At 40.1% G+C, this 25302-nt stretch overlaps 1 protein-coding gene across 2 annotated transcripts in view; it reads left to right on the forward strand.

Annotated features, from left to right (window-relative positions):
- The window catches only part of SPTBN5 (spectrin beta, non-erythrocytic 5), a 102563-nt gene that overhangs the window by 49751 nt on the left and 27510 nt on the right, over window positions 1-25302 (forward strand). For both annotated transcript variants that reach the window (XM_048064958.2, XM_048064957.2), the window contains 9 exons: window positions 11942-12046; window positions 13069-13254; window positions 17505-17660; window positions 18253-18444; window positions 19089-19184; window positions 21436-21554; window positions 22349-22463; window positions 23109-23222; window positions 24732-24853. In XM_048064958.2, coding sequence (XP_047920915.1) covers window positions 11942-12046; window positions 13069-13254; window positions 17505-17660; window positions 18253-18444; window positions 19089-19184; window positions 21436-21554; window positions 22349-22463; window positions 23109-23222; window positions 24732-24853 — 1205 coding nt within the window. The remainder of the gene's footprint in view (window positions 1-11941; window positions 12047-13068; window positions 13255-17504; window positions 17661-18252; window positions 18445-19088; window positions 19185-21435; window positions 21555-22348; window positions 22464-23108; window positions 23223-24731; window positions 24854-25302) is intronic.

A 25302-nucleotide genomic window follows, 5' to 3' on the forward strand; every position in this document is an offset into this window, starting at 1 on the left:
ATCTGGAGACTAGCAATTTACCAAGAACTCCCTTTCTTATGGGGTGGGGAATAGAAACAAAAAGATAGTCCTTGCCACAAAGCTAACTAATTGCAAATAAATGTCAGAGCTAACATATAAGACAGAAGAGGGAGACAACAGTCCAGTATTAGTCAGCTTTGGAGAGATCTTAGCGTACCAACTGCTTAATCACTGGCAGATTGTTTTGTAGGCTGCAGAAAAAAAAGGGGAATTGTAAAGAGGGTCTGAAAATGGACAAAAAGATTGCTTTGCAGGTGTTGCTGGAAACCTCCTCTCAGGCTGAAAGTGCTGGGGAAATGTAACTAATGCAAAATGGATGTTGACAGTCAGAGTTAATCCAGGAACAGGAAGGAACTGACTTCTCAGTCTGCAAAGGAGTTGATAACAGTGAGGAGAACAACTGTGAAAGAATTTGACCATGAGGAATAGTAGTTTGTTTGATGTAGTAGAGAAAGATGAACTAGTGGGAAAAGGCCTCCCTCGAAAAGAGAGGGTTGATATAGTTAATGCAAAGCCAGCAAGGTGTTCTTTGTATGATCATTTTGCAGCTCTTGAAGTGAAGTATATTTCTCACCAATATTAAAGTGTCTTTCCTCTTTCTTGAACTTCCCTGGCTTCATGGGAACTATCTAAATAGTTTCAGCTAGAGTTCTGACATTCGTTGTTACAAAACTGGGAGCGCAGAAATCAAGTGTCCTTTCCAGTCACTCTGTGCAAATTCATGAGTTGATAGATTGCTGTAACTGTGCTGAAACTTGGCTTACAAATCATATTGATGTGATGAAGGTTGCCAAACTGAAGGGTTGAAGCAAAGCTGAAGGAGTTTGAATCTCAACGTCATTTCTTATTCAGGACAAATCATTCTTAGTTCTCCAAGACCACTGGCAGCATAAAATAGTGTTTTTCTGTTTGTGCTGAATTTTCTCTGATTCCCACCAGTGCTTTGCCACTGACACTAAACCTTTTGGAAAAGTGGCACTGAACTGTGCCATGCCCATTTTTAACCCTTTGGGGCATGTGAGCTTTGAGCCTTCTTCTGTTTCTTCTTGCTTGTACGAACTGCGTATCTTTGTGATTTCCTACAAGGGGTATATTTGGCAAATACATTCTGCATTCTGAGTTTGTGCTGAGACATGAAACCAAGAGAATTTAATCTAGCTTCAAGTTCCTGAAATAAAATAATACATAGTTCTACCAATTAAAAATGTTTAGTTGTTACTTAATTAACAAATGGCACTATTTGTATTATATCTCTCTCAATTCCCTTCCAAGCAGTGACATGACATTGCTAAACTCCTACATGGGCAGCATCCTCAGGGAAAATGTAAACTCCACAAAATTTTGGCAACTGCATTCTTTCTCTTATCGTGAAACATGATCAGCCAGCATGCAGAGGCACTGTGACTATGGCATCTGCTTTTCTGTACATACCTCAGAGGTAAATATATACAATAGCTGCTATGGGCTAGTGTTTCTTCTCGCCCTCAGTCAAGAGTCCTGATTGTGAAAGACTATATTACACTTACATGAAAAGGGTTGCACCTGGCAATTTCAGTATGCTCCCAGCATATTCTGTACAGGTAAACTGCAGTTCACATTACTTTTTTGTTCAGGTGAATTTACTGTTGCTGCATGCTGTGAGGTAGACTGACAAAAAAAAGGGTTTTCATCATAGACTGGGTAAATTCTCATGGTGGGGTCAGCCACAGTGTCTGCCTCTACCACAAGTTTCTTCAGCCAAAGCAAAGCTTGAGAATGAAGACTGTGACTTTGAGAAACATAATGGGCAGCTCTGTTCTCAGAATCTTTCTCTAGTAGCATTTTCTCTAAGAAATTCCAAGGATCTGGGTACTCAGTTGTTCTCATTGTGGGTAAATGCTCAAAAAGTAGAGCAGTAAGGTGTGGATGCGCTGTCCCTCCCAGCATCCCTTTGCACAGACAGCATTTTATGGTCATGGAGAATGACAAGAAAATAAACAGAGAGGCATGATGACAAACTGGTCTCGTCTGTGCAGGTGTAGAGAATAAGGGAGCCACAATCCTTGTGTGCTCCTTATGTTCCTTTCACTGCTCTCTGCAACCAATTTAAAAAATAATAACAAAAATTAAAAAAGAATGCTGAGGTTGGAAAGAACACGCCAGCTATGGAAAGAAGTCTCATAAACGTTTTTGTTTCTCATTTCTGTTTATATCTAATCCTCTGGAGATTGAAGAACTATTGCTTTTGTGAGAGGTATGTGCATGACAAGAATTACAGTTTTATGCTGACAGAGTTACTGGTTTAAAATAGAAAAGTAAGTCACAGTGGCATGCACCATATAGACAAATGTCTCTGAAATTGAAATTAGTGGCCAAATATCTACCTGAAGTCTACCAGGGGAATTTCAGAACACTGTGGATTTCTAAATTGGTAATCTGGGTATCATAGTCAGCCATATGTCTCCTTCACTGACACTGTCCCTACTATCACCAAGCTATCGCAATGTCTAGAAGAGACTTACGGTTTGGTGTTTAGATTTAGCCCAGAAAATGTGTAAGTGCTCTTAGGTGGATTTGTTCATCTCCAGAGATTCAAACGAAGAGATCCTCAATGAGCTGTGAGCATTCAGGATGAGTTTCAACACACACTACTCCTGGATGCACTAATTAGGCCAATATTGTGAACAGCTTTCCTTTCAGGAATTATTTTCTTCCATCATGATGACTCATTCCTCTCATGTCCATTCTTGCCATCTTGGTTTTTTTAGGCAGCTGCCCAGGAACATCAGCTTGCCTCCAAACCAGGGAGTATTAGTGAAAGCACATCTAAACCATACTTCACAAATTCCACTGCTCCCTGTTCATTTTGAACCACATTTTGCTGACTTTAAGTCACTTTTACTGCTTTGAGACCTGGAAATGTTGGTGATCACCTCAAAGTCCAGGGTAGTGTCAGTCCACATTGAGTGTAAATACAGAGGGATGCAAGCATAGGCTATTGCACTGATGAAAAGCCAGAGACTACTAGTTTGCATACAAATTAAACTGTATCTTTTGAAGAATTTATGGAATGGAACCAGTAAAGAAAATTATTGCAAGAAGAGGACCATTTTCTGTTATTCATGGAGGAACAGAAAGGAATTGCCTTCTGGATTCTACTCCTTCTACTCCTACCTTAATATGCAGTGCATTAGCCTGGCCCTGAAATGAAATGCCAATGCTATTTTGATTCATCTACAGCTGGAATTCCTGTATTTCTTTTGTTCTCTTGTCTCTCTGTGTCATAATTCTTCAAACAGGTTATTCCCGAGCTGCCAAACTCCCATCTGAATGAGGGAGGAATATCAAGAACTACAAAGCTTTTGCAGGTGCTGCCATCTGCCTTATGGATCAATAAATACAATCGGACAGTGAACTGAGGTTTCTCAGTTCACTTTTTGTATTTTACTTCTCTGCATTTGAAAAACAATTGAAAGGGGAATCTATTATGTTTGGATGGAGCTCTGTTACTACTATATGGAGTTAAATTATGGCTGCATAGTGACGCAGACTTGCTCCCTAGGGAGATAGGCAGGAGGGTAGGAAAGGAGCCCTTTCAAATGTGGTTTCAAAAAGCATTCAGCCAAGACATCAATTGAAAACTCCCAAACCACTTTCCCAATGGGAATTTTGTCATTTGCTGCTTTGAGAATGGACAGAAGCAAACATGCATTCAAAAAGAATTCCCATCAGGCAAAGAAATGTAAGTAATCTCTCCACCCCTTGTGTTTCTTCTGACTTCTGTGTTCAAGGCAACGCTCATGTCAAGTCACATGCATTTTGCTGTTGGACATCTGCAAAATGTGTGTATAGAGCAGCTCCTGTCATCCCATAATTATTGGATCCTGTTTTCCCAGAACTTCATGTGCCTTAGACCAAGTCTCTCCCAGCAGCAAGGAACAGGGGAAGAAAGAAGGCAACAGAGGAGTGTTTAAGAACTGCTACCGAGAACTGCTCTCTCATTCGCTGTCTGTGCCAGTGTGACAGGTTTGACTTCATGCCAGCATCTTATATTACATCCAAGTTACTTAAACCTTCGAAGGATTTCGGCAGAATTTAGTCTAAGATTGTTCTATGCTAAAGAAAATAGAGCACATGTGGAGAAAATTAGGCAAACATCTATCTTTTTTTATTTATTTTTATTATTAATTCAGTTGTGCCATTGCATGGAACTGTTGTAGGAAACTCTCCTAAGACCTGCAAACTGAGATCTTGCCATTCGGAGTTCAGACAAGCAACAGCTGAAAAAGAGAAGGAAGAAAAAAATCATTTTTGCTTTGAGCAGAAGCAGCGTCCTGTACGTTCTGTGCCTTTCTAATCTTTTCACAGCAGCAGATGCATTGCTCAGGTTAGCTGCTTTCCTTTTTTTCATGGATGAAATAACAGCAAATTCACAGGCTGTCTCTGGCAAGCATTTTTGGCTCCCTCCTACTCTGTCTGCAGTCTCACTGTCAGAACACTCAGGGAGCAGAGCCTCATGCTCCGTAATTTATCTTTCTGCCCATCCCACTCTCATATCACTTTGCAGACGTGATAGGTGGTGGTAGCAGTACTAGAAGAGCTATGTGGTTTTATTTTGAATGTGGATTTTTTTTAATCATTTTTTTCCTGGAGAATGTTTATTAAGCTCTCATTCCTTTGCTTCAGACGAAGAATGGAAATTTCCAGTACCAAAGGAAAAAGGATTAGGAGTTTCTTTTAAAAACAGGGGAAAAAGCAAGCTTTTGTGGCTTTGGTTTTGCATCATTTAGGACTAAGCTGCAGAATGTCATGCAGGGACTGCAAACTTTCATCTGCACACGTCTATGTCTCCACTGCAGAAGTGATTCTGTCTTCCAGCAAAATGACCCCACCTCCTCCTTTTGAATCTGCTGTGCGGGACAGGCCTTTCCAAAAGATGCCAGCATCAGCTTGGCATCCTCCCACTGGTCAATCAGTTGCAGAGATGGCTCCAGGAAGTGCCAGCTCATCACCAAGCAGTGCGTCATCACCAAGCAGTGCATCTTCTGGAGCTTATTGTTCAAGGCTAGATGTCGTCCTGGCACACGCAGACCGGAGGAAAGGTTTTGGGAACACCACTCACGGTGTTGATCCTTCTGATAAGATATCCAGGTTTTCCAGTCCTCCCAGAGACCCTCAGGGCTGTGGATATGGGGGTTCTGGCACTTGGTCAACACCTGCATCTTACAAGCAATATTCAGAAAGAGATAGAAGCGTTCATCATGTTTCTCCCGAAAAAAACAATCCCTTGAAGCTTGCTGTATCTTTGCCCTCTGATGTTCTTTCCTGCAAAGCTCCACCCAGCTGGACATCACGCCTAGATGTTGATCTGTCTGCTATTCCAGCTGTTTCAACAGTCCACAGCAAAAATCGGCATGCATCCTTGGAACCTTGTGATTCTCTCCCACTTCAACAAGGCTGTAGTCAGTGTAATGTCCAAATGCCAGACCTCCATGCTTCAATGAAGCTTTACATTTCAACTTGCAGCTTGACGGTAAAGCCTTTTCGAGCAGATTCCCGTGGAAGCAATCATGTTCATTCAAGTCTTCTCATGCCACAGTTAGAGAAGGTGCCTGAAACACCGGCTGGTCTCCCAACAGGATCCCAGAAACCAAAACCAGGCTTCCCTTCAGGTGGGTCTCCAGCCCTTCAAATCACGAGGTTTCATGTGACTTCCTCTAAGTATCCTGGCTTTCCCCAGGAGTCTGTCTCCAGAGATATCTGGCTGTCCCCTGCTGCGCTGACTGGAAGAGAAAATCCAGCTCATGGGAATGAGGTCACAAGCAACGATTTAGATCCAGAGCTGATTGTCTTTCAGAACCACCCTTCATCAAGGCCAGAGTTTGGGAAGACGCCATGTGATGGGCTAACACCTGCTCACCACAAGGTTTCCAAAATCACCCTGATACTTGCCACCCCTTGGACTGCAGTGCCTATCCAGGTGGTAAGAGAATTTAGAAGAAGCCCGAGTCCAACAATCTTCATCAGAACACATGATTCCGATATAGCTGGTCCACCTCTTCACCCTGTGGGGATTGGAGCTGACCTCTCTCTATCAGTGAATCCAGTTTGCTGTTCAGGATTGCTTTCCACTCATCAGCACTGGGCAAGATCTGGTTTGAGGCCTTCCCAGGAAACGTGCACCCTAAAAAGTGTATGCCCTGATGACCTTTTGACAAACATACCAACTCACACAGCGTCCTCAGCTCACAGACACACAGAGGGTTCATGGTGTCCATCTATCGCTGTCAACATTGCGTCCTTTGGATCTGGGAGGAGAGTGGTGAAGATTTCCATTCCATTCTAGGAACATTTGCAAACATCAAGCCTTTTAATCAAGCCGTTTGGATTCCTTCTTGTATGCTTCCTGCCCTGTTCCTACTACCTATAAGATGACTTAAGGGGCAATCAGAAAGCTACTCCTGTTCTGCTGTCACCGAGGCTGCAGTTGCTGCTTGGTCCATCCTAAATGAAGCTGAGTGCTCTGATCAGATCCAGCACTTAACAAGTGTTCCCTTTTAACCATTTGTGTACTGCTGTCAAGTTGACATGCACAATGCTGTGCATGTACTTACAGGTTTTGCATAATTGGGCTGTAGTGCCCAACACTTTGAAGGTTCAAGACTTTAGAGCCAAGAACTGGTTTTCCTCTCTGCTGGTCAGTCTAGGACCTGGGACAAATCCTCAGTATAGTTTTGCTTACATTATTCTGTTACACTGTTTTTATTTTCTCATTTGTCATATTGTGCTGTATTTCTAAATGGTTAATTCCTGGGTTTGTAAACTTTTAATGTAATCCTTGTTTTTAAAAGCCAGTATATTTAAGTGTGCAGGAAGAAATCAATTTTTCCCTTTGAAAAAGAGAGATACCGCCCTTTCCTGAGGGAAAAGAGGGGAATTTAATTTCCATTGCTTGTCAAATTTGGACGTCCCAGCAAAGTCTCTAGTGGTGAAACTAAGGGGATTTTAAGAGGAATTTAATCTGCCTTTGGATAAATGTATTGTAAGTAAATATTTTAATGACAATGTTGTAAGGGCATAGGATTCTGGTCTAACACCTACCACTTACAGGATAGGGGCAGAGCTTGGGAATTTTGATGCATGGGATAGGTCAGAGGATGTAACTGTAACACTTAAGGGAAAACAAACACTGATTAGTCTCTGTATTTCTCCCGTATACTTTTCCAATACCAGATAATCATATTCTTATGCTGAATAGATAGCATGTGGTGGGAAGGGGGGAAGACAAATTTTAATACATTTAAAATTAGAATTTTGCATTTGTACTGTGAAATGAGAGGCCAACAAAACAGTGATGTCAGTATGATAGAAAAGGTGCATGTATTTTTTATAAACAACTTGGTGTGTTTTGTTTCACTTATAGCAAAGTATCATACTATAACCATAACTTTTCCTGGAACAAAGCATAGCATAACTTAGTCATGAGCTATATGTTATCTCGGTATTAAGTACATATATTTACTTTGCTAAAACAAATGTAATTATTTTTTTCTTTTTGTTTTGTATTTACTTTTATCAGAAGAAGATCAAATCAAACCTTGTTGTTGTCATGTGTCTGGGCAGAGAGTTTGGACTTGATTACACACTTGAAGTGAAGGCATTTATGTCTGGGAGTAATTCTGGCCTTTAGTGCATGCTTAGAGATGAAAAATTTTCAGTGGAGTTCCAGCAACCTCAGCAGCAAGCCCAGGGCAGGCAGTGGGGAGCAAAATATGTTAAGCTTGTTATACTGTGAAGAGCAGAAGCAGGAGAAGGGAGTGGATTCACGCAAATACTTAAAATAGTTTTTTCTTCTAGAGATGTAAAAATGACATTTCTTGGAAGACAGATATCTTACAGGACCGTGTCAGCTTCCAGTGTGTCTGTATGAATGTGAAGTTGTGCCATCCAGAGTGCAGAGTTGTCCTAATGACTAAAATGTTTCATTTAGTATTTCTCCAAAAGGTAGAGCAGACCTGTGCTGTCACATAAGTGTGTACATAATGCTATTTTATTTAAAAGGAACATCTGTTTTGAGATGCACTTTGCATTTAGTTCTGTGTTAACTTATGCAGAAGAGGTCTTATTGTGACAGCATGGCTGAATCTCTGCAGTTAGCTCAGAAATAGTGAAAAACTCCATTTGAAATAGAGTTAAAACCTCCATTTCTGTCCTTCACACTGTTAATAACTTGGCTACTTGTTGTATGTTCTGTTTCAAATCTCAGAAACAGCCAAGTCCGTTTTGTGGTTTTAAGTGTCTTTGCAAGTCTTCACTTAAAAATGAGTCCATTATATAGCAAGTGGACAAGTCTTTGGTGCTTTTTGTGGCTGACAGTTAAATTCCCGATGATGGGCTATGATTCATAATGGAAACAAACTTGAAAGAAAGTTTATACCTGCTGTGTACTGTGGGAGACCCTGATAGGTTACCTGAGGAGAACTATGCGGTGTTTTTGTGTTTGAAATTAACACATCACCTTCAAAGCAGGAGTTTGGGGACCTGTCTCAGGCTATTCCCTGTGCCAAAAAGTGATGTAATTGGCCAAGAGCCAACATCATGGTGTGGGAGCCAGTTTTCATGCTGCTTTCAGATTGGTATAACAAATGCTTAAATGAAAAGTATTGCAGTTCTGATTCCAGCAATTGCTAGAGTAAGATTTCTGTTTAAAGGACAAATGGAAGCATTTTATCTCATGAGCTCTCCAGGTAGCAGTGCTTGTGCTGCTGGGGTTGGTTTCCTCTAAGCACATTGCCGTAGCCTCTCCTGCAATGCGCACAGCCACGTTTCTTTCGCAGTGTTTTTCAGTATTAAAACCTGGGCTCTCGGGATCATTTGCATGAGCTTCTACTGTAGGGGCCTGTTATGAAGTTTTCAGAAGACAGAAGCATTTTTTCCACTGTTGAAACAGCTCAGGGAATGGGGCTTTGAATGCTCAGTATTATTTGTGTACAGTGATTTGCGGTAGGAGCAAGGCACTGAGCACTCCAGTGGCAGCTGATTATGACTCACTGTCCCACACCCCTGATCTCAAATGCCTCCATTCTCCTTTCCAAGGAAAGTAACCATCTTTATCAGTAGATGTCCCTTGTCTTTTTTTCCCACCACAGATTATAAAAGCAGGAAAACTAATGACTGTTTCTTCATGTATCACAAAGTTTGCAGTTTCTGCTAACAGTTACTAAATAAAGGTCCTGAAGTGATATGTGGAAAATTAAGAGAATTTTCTTTTTCTTCAGGTAAATCTTTTTTTTTGACAAAAAATGATTGATAATTCACAAAATCTGATAGGGAGACTACAGTGCCTTTAGCTTTTAAAACACAAATGTAGAGATGTAGTATGTGCCTCTATGCTTATATACAGAAAACAGGAATAAGTAGATTCCACAGATAGCTTTTTTTTTTCTTAGTGTAAAAGTGGATGTTAATTATATGTGAAAAATGGATGTTAATTATAAGTGGCTTAATACAGCAGTAGAACAAACTTACCTAGAGCCTGCATGTGTGGGGTTTTTCTTCCACAAGAGCAAAACAAACCTTAAAAACACTCTAAAAAAATCTGTCACAATTTCCTACACTTGATGAGTAGGATAGATCAAAGGATTAAAGTTTGAATAACAAAATATCTGTCTTCTGGTGGGATTTGTATGTAATAGAGAAGAAGTATTATTGATAATGTATTTCTTTATGCATCCTGGTGATTTATGGACCAGACTTATTAAAAATGTAGGCCAGTTTTAAGTGGCCTTCCACTCTTCCCGGCCGTGATTACTGTTATGGGATTTGCTCACCTGTCTTCTGATACTTCAAGTGGACTAGTACAGAGTAGTTTGAACATCTGGTCAGGCGTGATATCCTTCTGCACATTTTTCTGTATGTGCAAAATATGCCTCTCATTAAGTCCCAAAAATGAACCAGGAAGTCAGGCCAAGTCTAGCTGTCAGTTCTCTAAGCCACAGTTGCCAAGGAGAGTGAAGTGGTGGTGACGATAACAAGGTCCATCAACCAGCTGGAGATCACAGTGACAAAGCAAGGTAACGAGAGCAGTCTGGGCCATCCACGAGGGCCAGGCTCAGGCCTCCCTTCAGTGCAGCTCTGGCAGGGCTGGGGCCAGGGCTGAGCTTCAGTGGGGCCCTCAGGTGGGAGCAGGGGGACATCCAGAGGGTTCCTCTGTGCTTTGAGTCACAGATTTGCCTGAGTTCTTTAACAGTCCGCTTTTGAAAATATTAGCTGTTGTGTTGTTTTGCTCATTCTGTTCTGTTTCTTTCCGTGCAGCTTAATTTTTTCACACTACATCACTGATCTCAAATCTTTCTTCCATCTCTGCACTTTACCCAGGTAGTTTTTGGTTGGAATTTCTCATCCTTTTCCAAACATTTATAATTCCATTAGCTCACAGAATTGATCACATAGTGCCATGTCCAAGCTGAAAAATGCAGTCCCTTGTAGGAGACTGAATTTCAAAATTCTGTTCATTTGTGTTCACTACACTGTAAATCTTGTCCACAAGTAATTTTTATGTCTTATCAGAGCATACAGTTGTGGTTTTTTGTTTGTTTGTTTGTTTGATTTTTCTTGCCATTATCTCACAACTAAATAAGGGAAGTGATTGTGGGCAATTAAATCCACAGGAAAAGCATAAATGCTTACTAACCTGCAGAATATCTTCTTTTTTGTTGCCAATACATAACTACGTTGTTTTTTCTTTTGCATCTGAGAAAACATTAACTAGTGACAGAATGCATGGTAGCAATTGTGTAATCAATTTTCTTAGCACCAAGAAGGAGTTAACAAACACCGTGGTGCATTAGAGATGTACATGGATTAATATAAAATGTCCTAATAGTGTTAAAAGTGAATAGAGCAGAGGTCAGTTTCTTTAAAGCTGCCTTTCATATTTTATACTTAGGTCTTCTTAGGTTAGAATGTGACAGGATAGACAGCAAATAAAATTAGTGCAGGCAAGTTGGAAAAAAGTCCTGAAAAAATAACGAATGTAATGCACTTGGTAGAGGTGCAAGTTATGATATTTTTCATGAATAACCAGCTGAATAAATACAGGATGGAGACAAGCTGGTCTGATAGCAGTTCTTCTGAAAAGGTTCTGGAAACTTATAATAGATTACAGGGTGAACTTGAGTTCAAGGTATTGAGTAAAGGATAAGCACCATACACAGATGCATGAGGATGATTACAGCTTGAAAGGCACCAGCAGTTCTCTTCTGCCTTCACTATGGCAGCCTCAGCCAAGTATTGCATAAAGTTGTAGGAACAACATTTCAGAATAAGTGGAAATGGAGAAAACCCAGAGGAGAACAATGAGAATAATCAGAAGTCAAGAAGACACAGCCTCTGTGGAACGACTGATCTGATCAGGGTAGCTTTATACTACAGAAGATAGAAATCCAAGTATTCAAAGAGCCTACAAGTATGTGCAAGACTGAAGCAAATGTAAAAGGACTCATTTCCTTTCTGTGATGAAGAGGGCAGCATGTAATGAGGTGAAGTGTTAGCAGTGAATTTTCAGGTTAGATATTTGGAAAATCTTGTTAAGAGGAAATATAGTGAAGCAGTGGAATAAATTGCCAAGGGAGACTGCAAAGTCTCTGCTGTTGGATGTCTCCTAAGAAGAAACCATACAGACATCTATCAGACATGCTTTGGATTACAAGAATGGCTTAGACATCTTGAATTCACTGCCAGCCTTGTGGTTTAGTGATCATGGTAAGCAGTGACTGGTAGCTTTACTTAGTTCGGCTTGCTATTGTATTTCTTGCTCAAGATCATGGAGCTCTACTACTTCATTTCCAATTATCAACTGTAGAGCTAATATCTCCTCTCACATTTGTGAACTGAGTGTGATATTTAATCCACTGAGAAAAATATTAAATGTTTTTTGTAGGTTTATCTGAAAAGCAGTGACCTTGGAAGCTCTGTAGATGAAGTAGAGCAACTGATTAGAAAACATGAGGCTTTCGAGAAGCTACTGGCATCACAGGATGAGAAGGTATGGTAACCAAACATGAATATTCTACCAATCAAAGAGCTGAAATAATTGTGTAGGTTTTTTTGGTGGTGGTGGTGGTGGTTTTTTTTAGTATGGCAACAGGTTAAATCGCTGAACAGGTGTGATATGCCTGATATACTCGAGCCAGAGAAAAAATGTGGGATCTTACTGAAATGAGAGGCAGAGGAGTGGAAAAAAGTATTAAACTATCCATGCCCAAATCCTCTCTATATTGTCTTGAAGTAGACAGGAAAACCACTTAGTAAATCAAATACTGGGATGTACCAGAGCAGATATTTTAAGCAGACCATACTGCGTGTTGTGGATACCAGAAGTTTCTGCATTTTTTCACAGAAAAACAGTGGCTTTTAAAGCAAGTAAAATACAGTATTTCAAACTGGATGGTTTGACTCATTATTCACATATATATTTTTTATATAATGTCTGTACCAAATTGTCTACCCTCTTTGCATCTATGGAAAAGATGCTGAATCGTTCACCCATATATAAAAGAATCTGCATGGCAGTTGGCCAGCAGCTGTAATTCATCCATGCTAAGGCTAAACTCTCAAACCTGGGGCTATGCCTGGCTTCCCCAGATGGAATGAGCTCCCAGCCCTGTGCCAGCTCCCTGCTAGGCTGATTGTTCATGTTGAGAGCTATCTCCCAACACCTGATTTCCACAAAGTAATAAAACCTGAGCATCCATGAGGGTCAGGCTTGCTCCATCACTCCTTGCACCATATGATTAATGGGATAAGGACTCCTGTAGCAACAGCTTTTTTTCGTCTAAGTAGCCATGATGTGTTACAGAGACTAATAACAAGGAGGTTGTAGATGTGTCATAGTACTGGGGGAGGTTGAGGGGAATGCTGGTAAGCCTGTCCCTAACATTCTTGGATCTTTCCAGCAAAAAAGACAGTCTTAGGTATGGAAAGGAGCCTGTTTTTTTGTTCTGTTTGTTTGTTTGTTTCAAACCATGTGAAAGCATAAATGTGACTTCAGATTTGTTGCTTTCTCAGATTATGTCTCTTCAAGAACAGGCAAGCAGGCTAGAAAAGGATGGTGGACTGGATGGGCTACAGATACGGCACAAACTAAACACCATTCTTGTGAGGAAGCAGCAGATCAAGGATCTCTCCCAGAGCAGGAGAGACAAGCTGCAGACTGCTCTTCTTCTAGCACTTTTCTACCAGAACTTGGCAGAGGTGAGAGGGATTTAGACTGGTATGAGGATGGAAGGGAGGGGAACTGCCTACCTCTGTTGAATGAAGTGTTTGTTCTTGCCAGAGATTAGATGAATTGATAATCTGCTCTGGTATGGCAACTCCTGTACTGCCGTGCTTTCACGCAAAGGGGTAGGTGAGCCAATAACATTGCTGCTATTATACCATTATCGTGGCATTGTGCCCGTTAGAGCTACTTTACACATCAGGAGCTTTGCTGAAATAAAGCTCATGGAAAGGTAACTGCCAGCTTATGTTTCCTTTGGTGGGAAAAAAAGGGATGTCAGAGTAAATACAAAGTAGAAACCAACATGGCAAGGGCACCAACCTTTATTAGTGCATGCTCACTGAAGGCCTTCAAAACAGTGCTGTAAGTGAACATGGCTCTTCAGCTACTGTAGGCTAGTCTGCAGAACATGTTAGTCTCTGTCTTCTGTTCTGGCCTTAGTGCTGTAACCAAGTAGCTCAGTTCCTGGCACCACTGTTGGAAAAACATAACAGATCAGTCTTTCAAAGGGCAGCACAATGTGTGTGACTGAAAAATGTGCTAGCATCCAGTGTGCTGGCATAAACAACAGCACACAGACCCGGAGGGACACTTACAAACACTCTTGATGGTCTGGTAAACACCCCTTCTGCTGCTGTATCTTTTGGAACATCCTGCATGTTTTAAAGAAAAACTGCAGGTACTTGTCACCTCCCAGCCCACAAAAAAGGCACATGTCCTGACAGTTCAAATTAGGATTGTTTCCAAAGGCTTTTAACACAGTTGCTGCTGACAACCAAATTAAAAACAAACAAATAAAAAAGTAATCTAAGGAATAAATGGCTGCTAAATTCCATTCATAGCACAATAGATTTGGAACTCCAACCATAATAATAAAATATTTAAATACCCTCTTCTTTGGCTACACTAAAGAGCCAGAGTTGCACTCCGCTTTTTAAAACAAACTTTATCAGGAATTATTTACACAGTCAAATATTAACCTGTATTATTTGGTCATACCTTTCCTATCACATGAACCAGCCCACCAATGACAGCTGGTCCACCTTGTGGATTAGCAGAGGGGAGAGGATGGACTGGACAGTGCATTGCAGAATGCTAATATTTTTAAAAGAGCAATGTACCTCTGAAGGAAAGGTCCCATAACTGCAAACTGTGACTGCCCTCCTAGAGATACAATCAACCCCTTGGCTAGGAATACTTCTTCATTGCTTCCCATCTCTCTGTAATTGTCAGCAGTGCTTGGGCTGGGGTCCTCCTTCATTCAGTTTTCTCGAATCACATGCTAGCACAGCGTCTGTCTTGTATAGTGAGGAATATTTCCCTTTTCTCAGCCAATTTCTCCACATTAATTCAGCCAAGAGTTCTGTAGGGATTTTTTGCTCTCAAGCTACTTGTTTAGTCCGCCAGTCTAAATTCATTGCCTACCACTGTAGAATGTGAATGCCACCAAGGAATTAAAAAAATTTTTGTGGTAATATCTCCCTTCCTCTTTGGTGAGTAGAATGGAATGTTTAACTTGATTGTAATGATGTTCTGGGTGTGTATGGGTTCATTTATGAGCATAGTCCCCAAAGGAAAGTTAAATTGCAGAAAAGAGTTTGAATTTAGTTGTGAAATCATTGAGGTCATTGCTTACTCTTACTTTTTGGGAGAAAAAGTCCCATAGCTCAGATCCCACTCCCCAGGAAATTCTCCCTCCTGCAGTCATCGTAAGTAATTTCTATTGATCAAACAATTTTTTATTTTTTTTTCTGTCAGCAGAAAGTAATGATCGTTGTCATGGTTAAAAGTCTCCTAGTTAATTTCTAGAAGGAATTACGCAGACAGCTACACACATCAAATACCAGGACAACATAGTCCATGATTGTTGATGCCAGAATAGAGCCCGATGTCATACGGTCTACTTAGAAAGCTAAACTAGCTGCTGCAGTTTGTACCACTTTCAGCACACAGTACTTCGTTTCTAGACAAAACCTGCAATGACTTGCTCAGGATATCATGTGCTTGCAGCTCACAGGGTAGGACACGCTCTCCTAGAAACTGTCACTCTTCTAGTCCCACAGAAGTTAGACTTCTAGACTATCCTAGACTGTCCTAGACAATAGGACAGTCAATCCTATACACCTCAGTCTTAATGTAGAAGGCAAATGAGCAGGTTGCTACTTAGAAATATATGTATTTATTTAAGTTGCTGCAGAGGAAAGATCATAAAGTTGAAAGTCTTGACTTCTAAAGTCATCTCTGAGTTTTAATGCTGACTCTGAAACTTGCTCATCATATTAGTGGCACTTAAATTGCTTTCCCTTTTGCCCTCTATACAAGAGAATAAATAACATTTACTTATTTGTTTCAGAGGAGTGAGAGAGAATTGTAAATGCTTGGAATGTGCACAGCTCTGTATATATTTTGAATATTTCTGTTATTGAAAATCAGTGTAATTTACAAGCAGTTTGTCCTTTTGAGATTACACTAACTAATACTCTGAAAATGTAAGTTTCTAAATTGATAGTGGGCACACTTTTTTGAGTCCCATAGAAATAAGACTGTTCCCATGTACCTACACTGAGTATTACACTGGTCTCACTGTCCTTGTCTTCAATGAAGTGAAAATGTTTGTCCATTCAACCATAAGGCATTCCATAGAAAGAGCTTAGAAAAACAGATCAGCCTTGCTTTATATCTGAATATGGACATGGAGCTAGGAGAAAGATCTCTCACTCTCTAGAGCCATCCTAAGTAAGCCTGAGAACAAATCAAGTCACTAAGATTGCAAATGTGATTTTTAAAGTTTTGTTCGGTCTGCCATTAAGCCCTTACTTATTACAAAAAAAAAAAAAAAAAAAAAGTAGGAGAGAAATCTCCCTTTGAGTGGCAATGTACAGGGGATCCACTGGTTTCTCAGCCTAACTGCATGGATGAGCCTCTCCCATTTAAATGAGAAGTCAGTTAAATTGACCTTAAAGTGTTAATGTGTGGCTGGGTAATGGGAGAAGGCCCTAGCTTGTGGGGAGGGTGTCAGAAATGAAAACAGCAGATGACAGTTTGCTGTCCCGGGCAACCTTGACATAAGGCGTAGGGCTTCTGTGTGAATCTCTAAACGTACTTTGGAGGGAAATAGTTTCTGGAGAGTGTGCTGCTAGTGAAAGCTATTTCTGTTATTGTTTATAGAATTTCAGCAGCTGAAACAACACTTCAAATCATTAATTAACTGAGAAAATCTTCCAGTTTTCAGTTCTTGCGTGTGTGTGTAGAGCAGTTCCACAAGGACAGCCAAGACACTTTGAAACTGATGAAGCTGGCTTCAATTTGCTGTTCTTCTGTAGTCAAAACATTTGGGTACTTCAGTGGTCTGAGGACAGTGGGATCAGTTACAGTGTATGTCAAGTGTTCAGCTGTGTGCTTTGATGGATAGAAAATATTTCTGTCAGTGCTAAGTGCTGAAGTTTAGCTAACTTTAAAAAAAATGCAGTAAGGTCACTACCCTGTTGTCCATTTTATTCTGCATACATTTAAATCCCCTAAGAAAGAATTCCTAAGAGAAGCATGTAACCTGTGCATTATTAGTCCTCGTGCTTCACATGATGGTCTGAATCTGATGTTCCTGACTAGGATATTTTGAATTTTATGAAGTGTAAAAACAAATAGACTTGTATTTGCTTTCAAACAAACTAACTAGTGCTTCGGCACATCGGTAAGGCTTTATTGCATCACATTTTCCATTTAGGTCTCAGAACATCTCTGAAATCGAGGGAATTTTAGCACTGTTTTATAGGCAAGGCACAGAATTTACAAGAATCTTAACCTAGTTTACAGGTAGGTCAATGACAAAGATAGGAGATGAAACTCAGAGCCCTAAATCCAAGACCCAGTTATCACAAGCTCATTTTAAATATGTCTACCATGTTAAGATTGCATATCTTCTCAAGGATCCTCTATGCCTAATCTAGAATATTGACTAATATATTCATGGCTTGTGATAAAATTTTGCAAGGAATTTTTTCATTATTCTTGTGGTCAGATAAAAATGATTTTCATTCCTACCTGCTTTTATTTCCTGTCAAGTAGAATAGTTCAGAAACTAGAAAGCTATCATGTCTGTCAGCTCCCAGCTCAATCTACCTAGCCCAGACACAGGCAGTTGCATTGAATAATGACATGTCTTGGGAGGAGGCCCCAGGATGGCATGTAGTTGTCATGCTAACTCAGGTGTTTCACACTGCTGCAGGCAGAAAACTGGATCAATGAGCGCATGCAGAAACTAGAGGATCCTTCCATACAAGACCCCAGCAATCTGCAGGACAAAATGAAGCTGCTGCAGAAACATCAAGTCTTTGAGGCAGAGATTCTAGCAAATGAAGAAATCATCACAGCTGTTAATAAGGTAACTCTCACACTCTGCTAGTGTTTTATAGATTACTGCAGGTTATCTAAGATGGAATGAGAAAGAAGGGTAACTTGTTCACCAGCTTGTTATCAATTTTTCTATGTGTGAGAAGAACCCAGTTTCTATGCCATGGAAATAGAATGCCATTAATTTACAACAGAGGGGTTTCTTAATTTCTCTCCAAGGGACTTAGGGACTTCCATCTTTCCTTACGGTCCGAATAGAAAGATATCACCAACTTCTTCCTTGCCTGGGGTGATTACTCCTACAAAAGGTAAATAGGATTTCATGCCCAGTAGCTGAACATACTCATTGATACTGGGGAAATCATACAGTTGAAGGGCACAATCATCTGTAATAGCTCTCTTTGGCAGGCAAATATTTAAATCTATTGTTCTTGATTCCCTCTAGACATAAGGCATTATTGAGCATTATTATTTGAGACCTGAGAAATTACATTAGTAATTTATTGTGCAGGTTAGGAAAGTGAGAGTCCTTCTAGAAAAGACACGTAATGTGGTAATTGTATTAAAAATTAGTAGTAACCAGTAGTAACCATCATTTCTAATCCCCTCTCCTGAATGTGAAGAAAGGAGAAGCCCTGGTATCAAAAGGCCACCCAAAATCAGGGGAGATCCGTCACCAAGTCCGCATGCTTCAGGAGCGCTGGGAGAAGTTAAAGAGAGCTGTTGCTGCCCGTGGAAAGATGCTGGAGGATAGCCGGGATTTCCTGGAATTTCTCCAGAAAGTGAACCAGGTGGAAGCCTGGATCAGGGAGAAGGTAAATGAACTCCAGTATTTAACCCAAGCAGTGCACTAGAGTCTTGCTATCTTGCAACGAACGTGTGATAAATGTCTCATCTTCCAGGACATTTTCTTAGTGCCTTTTGCATGAGAGAATTGTGATGTGCTCTACAGACAATATGGAAGGAATAATCCAAAAGCTTCTAAAAACTTTCTGGAGTGTTTCTGTGCCAGAGTTGGTTGGACAGTATTAGCACATCTTCTCATGTAAAATGTACACACAAAGAAATTGATATTGTCAGTGGTGGTCTTGTGTGTCTCTGTCAAAATGGAGGTCTAAAAGCACACTTAAAATAGAAGGGACTTGAAGCATTTGGCAACTGGCATTCAGTTTCATTGTGTATCAAATCTGAAAGTTCCTCTTTGTAGCAGTGAAGGAAGTCACTTTATCCACTAAGTTTTCATTCATAGGCTGTTTAATAATCAGTAATAGATTGGAAAAGAAGTTGAGAATAAGTCTCATGATTATCTAAAAATCAGAAGAGACTACTTCAGAAGTTATAGGTCAGTGATTTGTAGAGAACATCACAGAACTTAACTGCATCAGCATAAGTACTGGCATGTATTGTGTTCTTGTATTCTTAGCCTGAATGTTTGCCTGTCTACTGCTTCTTTCCCCAGGAAGTCATGATTAACATAGGTGATGTGGGAAATGACTATGAGCACTGCCTTCAGCTCATGAAAAAGCTGAATGAGTTCCGTGGAGCGACATCAGGGGTAAGAGGTTTTCCATGCCTGTTTCCATATTCCTTGTACGGCTGAAAGCAACAGTTAGTTTTTCAGCCCAGCAACATATCCAGGTAGTAAATACAGTTCCAGTACCCTGAGGAGATGAAAGATCAGGGAGGTAGGAAGCATTGCCACTTTGTAAGCTATTGAAATGGATACTGGTTTCCATCATTGTGCCTTCTGCTTTGATGATGTCTAAACAGAGCCATCAGGTGCTTGTGATGCAACCTAAAATTTTGGATTGCATTACATTGCTGAAAAGCTGTCTGTGTGAGTCTGAATTAAGTTTTGAGCAAATTTCCAGTTTGCTTCAAGTGGTCTGCAAGCCATAGTCAGTTCCACCCAAAGGTGGATTAAAAATAGTTGTTTCAGCAATGTTTGTTTGAATCTGAAATCTGGCATAAGCCTTCTGTGAACGAGACCTTTAAAGTAAATTGACCACTTTCACCATTTCCCTCCTTTATTTCTCCTTTCCCCTCCTTGCTAGTCTGAAAACTCTGAGGAAGGTATGGAAAGAGGCCTGTTAGGACTTCATGAGTGAGGTTTACTCTAATGTTCTCTCTTAATATGCTCTTTATCCTATTTGCCTGTTATCCTAGTTGCCAGTTATGTAATGACAGCTCCCATCTTCTCTTTCTGTTGCCTAATAGCAGAAGACGGCAATCCTCTTCTGCACAAAATAAAAGCATAGATATGCCTGGCACCTGGGAGAAAACCTTGAGCTCCTCTCTCCAGAGCCTGACAGGATTTCCTGTGGCAGTGAGTCAGTACCAGATCTGGGCAGAAAGCCAAAATACTCAAAATTCAGTACCGCAGAATCAGGGGAGTAAAGGGACCTTCATTGGCCCTTCAGTCCTCACCAGCTGAACCGTGAGCTAGGGGAGGGAGCAAGGGTTGTGCCACAGGTTGTACCAGTCAAAAAGAAGGATGGTGAAAGAGACAGAAACAGCATGGTGCCCTAGTCAGCATAAGACTGAAAAAATAAATCTTTCCATTGATTAAGACAGAGCTTCTGCCAGCTGGTAGCCACTGCTCCTGTACCACTTTAAATGTGATTCTTACAGGAAAAGGCTGAGACTGATACCATCATAGCTGATGCTTGATTATACCATGCTTTATAGGGTGACACGAAGAGAAGCAGGCTGGTCCTGGCACAGTGTGTACATCCATCCAGTCTAGGTTTCCCAACTAGACAAGGCTGAGAGCAGGGTGGGGATCAACTATCCCGTGTTGATGGCTCCCAGATTTTCTACTCATATTCCGACATATTATGCTGCTAGCTCCCAGAAGAGGAGACTGCAAGGTTTCTGAAAAAGTAATATATATCTGTCCTCTGGTTTCTCTTGTTTACTTTGTGGCTGTGTATAATACTGAAATACATGTGGAAATGTGCATGTTGGTATGGATATAGCATAAATAAAATACAAATGGAGTAAATACTTCAATAAAAATTTGCTGGTATGTGGCAGCTGTGCTTCTACTACACCAGTGATTAATGTCTCCCCACTAAGCCTGTGATTTACTGGTCTTACAAAAATAAAGAATGTTTCTGAATCCTGGAGCAGTGTTCAGTGTTGGCCATCCATCATGCACCAGAAGAATTATCCACTATAGTACAGAGTATCTGTGCAAATATTATCCTTTCTGTCGTGCATATGCTACATGGGAAGCAAGTTGCCTGAAAGGTTTAACATACCTTTTAAAATACAGTGATGTTGCTTTAGAATAAAAAGCAATGACACACCTTACTTACAATTTATGGGTCGTCTGGGTTTCTCAGGGCTGTATAGATTTTAAGGAACTTCTGAAGAAGCCTATCTAGAAAAAAAGTGAAGAGCTACAAGCCACTTACCTTTTTGACAGAGGAACAATCTGCCACACATCAGCTGTTTCATGGCAGCCACCTATGTAACTAGCAGCTGCAGCTGTGTTTCCTCAACAGATGAGCCCCTGCTAGAATGCCTGGCTTAGAAATGAAGCTCTGAGAGTTCTTATCTAGACCTAGATCATTGCTGATTCTATGTATCATCATTACGCAGTGTATCATTATTAGCGTTCTTTCTTGCCTGCACTGTCTGCTCACTTGGGACTGATAACAGCAACATGATAGTAGAGCTGTCTGAAATTTCTGGTAGCAAGGTATAAATCTTGCTTGTTGCTGTTATTGTTGTTTTACATGTGTCAGACTCAGTCACAAACATTTTGAACACATACCTTGGTTCCTTTTCTCGCTTTGAAGGAGACAACAGTAGATGATGCTCACATCAAGGCTATCAATGCCCTGGCCATGAAACTGGAGAGACAAAACAAGGAAGAGACAAGGACAATATATCAGCGCCGGAAGCAGCTCAATGAAAAGTGAGTATGCTTTTAAATCTTCTGTGTAAAGCAATAACAGAAAGGGAAGATGAGGTATCTTAGGCGGGCTGGGCTGAGATAAGTGAAGGAATTGCAATATGTATTTTCTTTAATGTCGTGACTACCAAACTTCAGGCACTGAAGCTGCCTTTCAAGACTCTAGGAGCAGTTAGCCAGAAGGATTTCTAATCCAGCAGAGCCAAAGTCATGTGTCTAGCCTTGGAGACAGACGTGCTATTTCACAGTACTTTACAGACTACGTCCATGAAGCTAAAACACTTCCATCTGTTCGTACAGATGTTGCCCTGGTGAAGAAGCATATTACTTCTTGAGCAACCTGATCTAGTGGAAGGTTGGCTTCCACTAGAAATATGGAATATGGAACTAGAATATGGAAACAGGCCATGGCAAGAGGCTTAGAATTAGATGATAACTGTAAAGTCCCTTCCAATCCAAACCATTCTATGATTCTGCTACTTCACAGTCCACTAGCTAAGAACCAAAAGCATGAAGGTAGGGGCTGTAAGATTATTGAGAGTTTAAGGAAACTGTATCAGGACTTTTTAGCTTTTAACCTACATCCCATCCTGAAAACTTGGAACAAATATAACCAAATAGCTTGATCAGACTAATGCTTTATCTCTAGGCTATGTCCCCTATTGTGAGAACCTGGGGTTCAGTCACAATGTAGCTCAGAAATCTAGTCTTTTTGCTTAGATCTGAGCTTCATGAAACTCAGTTGTGCAAATTCTCACCTGTGAAATACACCCCTAAAATATTCTTTCCGATAAAAGGTGGGACAGTTTCCGTGGTAACCTGAATGCATACAGGAAGAAGTTAGAGGGAGCCCTAGAGATTCATGCCTTAATCAGAGAAATTGATGATATCACAGAGAGAATTACTGAGAAGGTGAGTTCTCAGATTTACATTAATTGACATGGGAAAATGGAGGTAAAAATGCCTAGTCTGGATTGTAATTTTGAGATTAATAGAAGAAAATGGCTATATAAAAACTAATGATTTCATGGATGTAACTAAAGCTGTTTATTGAACTGTAAGTCAGTAGCCAAATATGTAATATGACCACTTCAAGTTACAAGACCATTGGTTTGAAATTTTTATAACAACTTCTACAAATATATTACTTCATTGTCTGGGATTTCATTTCTGCTAGGGTTCTGAGAATTAATTTTTTTCCATATTTCATGAAATGCACAGTCATGCAAATTTGTATGCCACAACTTAATGGGAACTATTGGGTTATTTTCATCTATGGGAAAAAAAAATAAAATAACGATTAAGAAATACAGGGAAGCATTCCTGTCTTTGTTTTACATGTGAATGCCCAGTAGCAGGATTGAGACTATTCAAAGTTCTTGTTCCATCTCTTTAATGAGTGCAGACATAAAGTGCTCTGTTAATATTTAAAAAGACAATAAGAACATTCAGATGACAATAAAAAGAAGGGAAGAAGGAAACAATTTGAAATAATTAAAATATGACCCTTTTGCTTTGTGTCATCTTTACCATTTACACATCCCCCTGCCCCTCCAGAGTGTACTGATACAAGCACTGGATTATGGGAAAGATGTAGAAAGTGTGGAAAACCTTATTCGAAGACATGAAGAGATGGAGAGGGAAATCAACGTTATTAAGTCCAAAATGGAGGTAAGAAGTGGAAAAGTACAGAGGATACTACAAAAAAAGTTCACTTTTTCTTCTTGGGAATAGAGTGCAAGCATCGATGTGATTGTTCAGATCCATCAGTATGAGCAAACAGTACATATGGCAGAGCACACATTTATTCTCAGTGTAAAACACTGTGCCAATTAATTGTACTTTATATTGTATGAGATGCCATTCTTTCTGATCGACCAAATCTAAGAAGAGAAGTCCCTTTTTAACATATTAGTTGATTCTCCAACTCTCCTCTGCAAGCCAGATTGGATCGTCTTTTGGAAAGCATGGAATCCAAATTTAGCTCTCCATCTTTCTCCCAGTTTCTGGACTGACTTGAACCAAAATCCTAACTCTGGTTTTGTTTAAAACTAAAATGCAAAACTACAGTGCACACAGTTTTCTGATATAGCTGTCAAACCCAAGCATCTTAGGCTATAATTCCCTCTATAATCAGCTCTTGCTTTTGAAAAGCACCCACTTTGCATGGTTTAGGACTAATCCGAGCATTAAATACGGGTCTGAGTTCCTATATAATGACATATTAAAAAAAAAAATGTTTTCAGAAATAATATAACAACACCTCACCATTTTCACTATTGGCTAGAGTAGTAAGGCTTTTCATAAGAAACATATTTTTGCAAAATTTCACTAAATCTTTCCTTCACTATAGTATGCAAGTGGTGACAATACGTGTGATACCTTCACACATTGTGACTTTCTTAGCTAATTCTCATATGAAATGTGCGTGATTACCAGTCAGCATTCCACAGATAGCATCACTAAAGCTGTAGGGGGGAGTTCTGCATGGAAACACAGAAAGATGAGGAAGTTTTTAAATGCTGCCACAAATTTACAGATTTACAAAGTATATCTGTGCTTTTCTTGTGGATTAAAAACAGCCTGGCATATTCTCCTTTCTGCCTAATTAAAATTCTATAACACCATCAAATTGATGAAAATGAAGAAGAAAGATAACTTTAAACCTGGTTCGGTGAGTGTTCTATACTGTTTGTCAGGCTGTGTTAATGAAAACAGCATCAACCAGAAGTCCACACTGAAAGTGGTGTTTTGATGCAGCTGTTAGCTGAAATAGATACAAGGGATTTTTGAGTCCTCTGCTGAAAGGCAAATCTGGTTGCTTCTGTGTACTCTGTCTTCATGGCTCCAGTTACCTATCTTACATTAGGCTACTAGAGGTTATGACTAGCACTTCATTTTCCTCTATGTTTATCACCATTCTGTAAAACTGCTTTCTTAATTGTAAAGTGGGTGTGAAGCAACATACACTTACCTTTCCTTACTTGGATGATTGCTTGGAAATTTGTATGTATTTTTTTTCTGCATATAAGAAGTCTCTTCGTATATTTTGTTATTGTAATCTAAGTACCACTTTTGAAAACTGGGATTTTAAAATGAACTACTTGTCCTGAAAGGCAATCTCAGGAACAAACATAAGCTTTTTGGCATAAATTCACCCCACTATAAATCTCTTCCCAGCCATTGGAATTGGAATCTTTCCGCCTTTCTACAAGGAATCCATCCATAAATGACAAACTGACTATGAAGCAACAGGAGATGAAAAACAACTGGCTGCGACTCCAGGGACAGGCCAGACAAAGGTAAAGACTTCTAGGGGTCCGAATATCTCTTAGCAGGAACAAAACTATTCCCTGTGCTCACAATTCTACTTTCCAGGGACTTTTCCAAAAGTTTTTGAGGGTCCATTACAAAGCATATACAGGCAGCTAAGACACCTGCATTGGAACAAGGATGACTTTGTACAACAGAAGTTCCACAGATGTGACTTTGGGAAAGCTGGTCCAATGAGTTCCTAGCTTATTCCACTAAAATAATGTTACTAAAATGCCTCCGGACTATCAGATTAAATCTGTCATGAAGCCTTTGTGGAAGACTTATTTTTGGATGATTCTAGAAGATTTTTTTCCTGAATCTTTCCAAAACAAGAAAAGCTCAGGCCTGAGTTGGAATTCTTTCTGGAAACAACAATTATGCAGGTTTTCACTTTTCTTGTCCTAATGAACTGAGGCAGAAAATAAGGTAAACTTCT

This window comes from Anser cygnoides, chromosome 5, assembly GCF_040182565.1.
Source record: "Anser cygnoides isolate HZ-2024a breed goose chromosome 5, Taihu_goose_T2T_genome, whole genome shotgun sequence".
NCBI classification, from domain to species: Eukaryota; Metazoa; Chordata; class Aves; order Anseriformes; family Anatidae; genus Anser; species Anser cygnoides.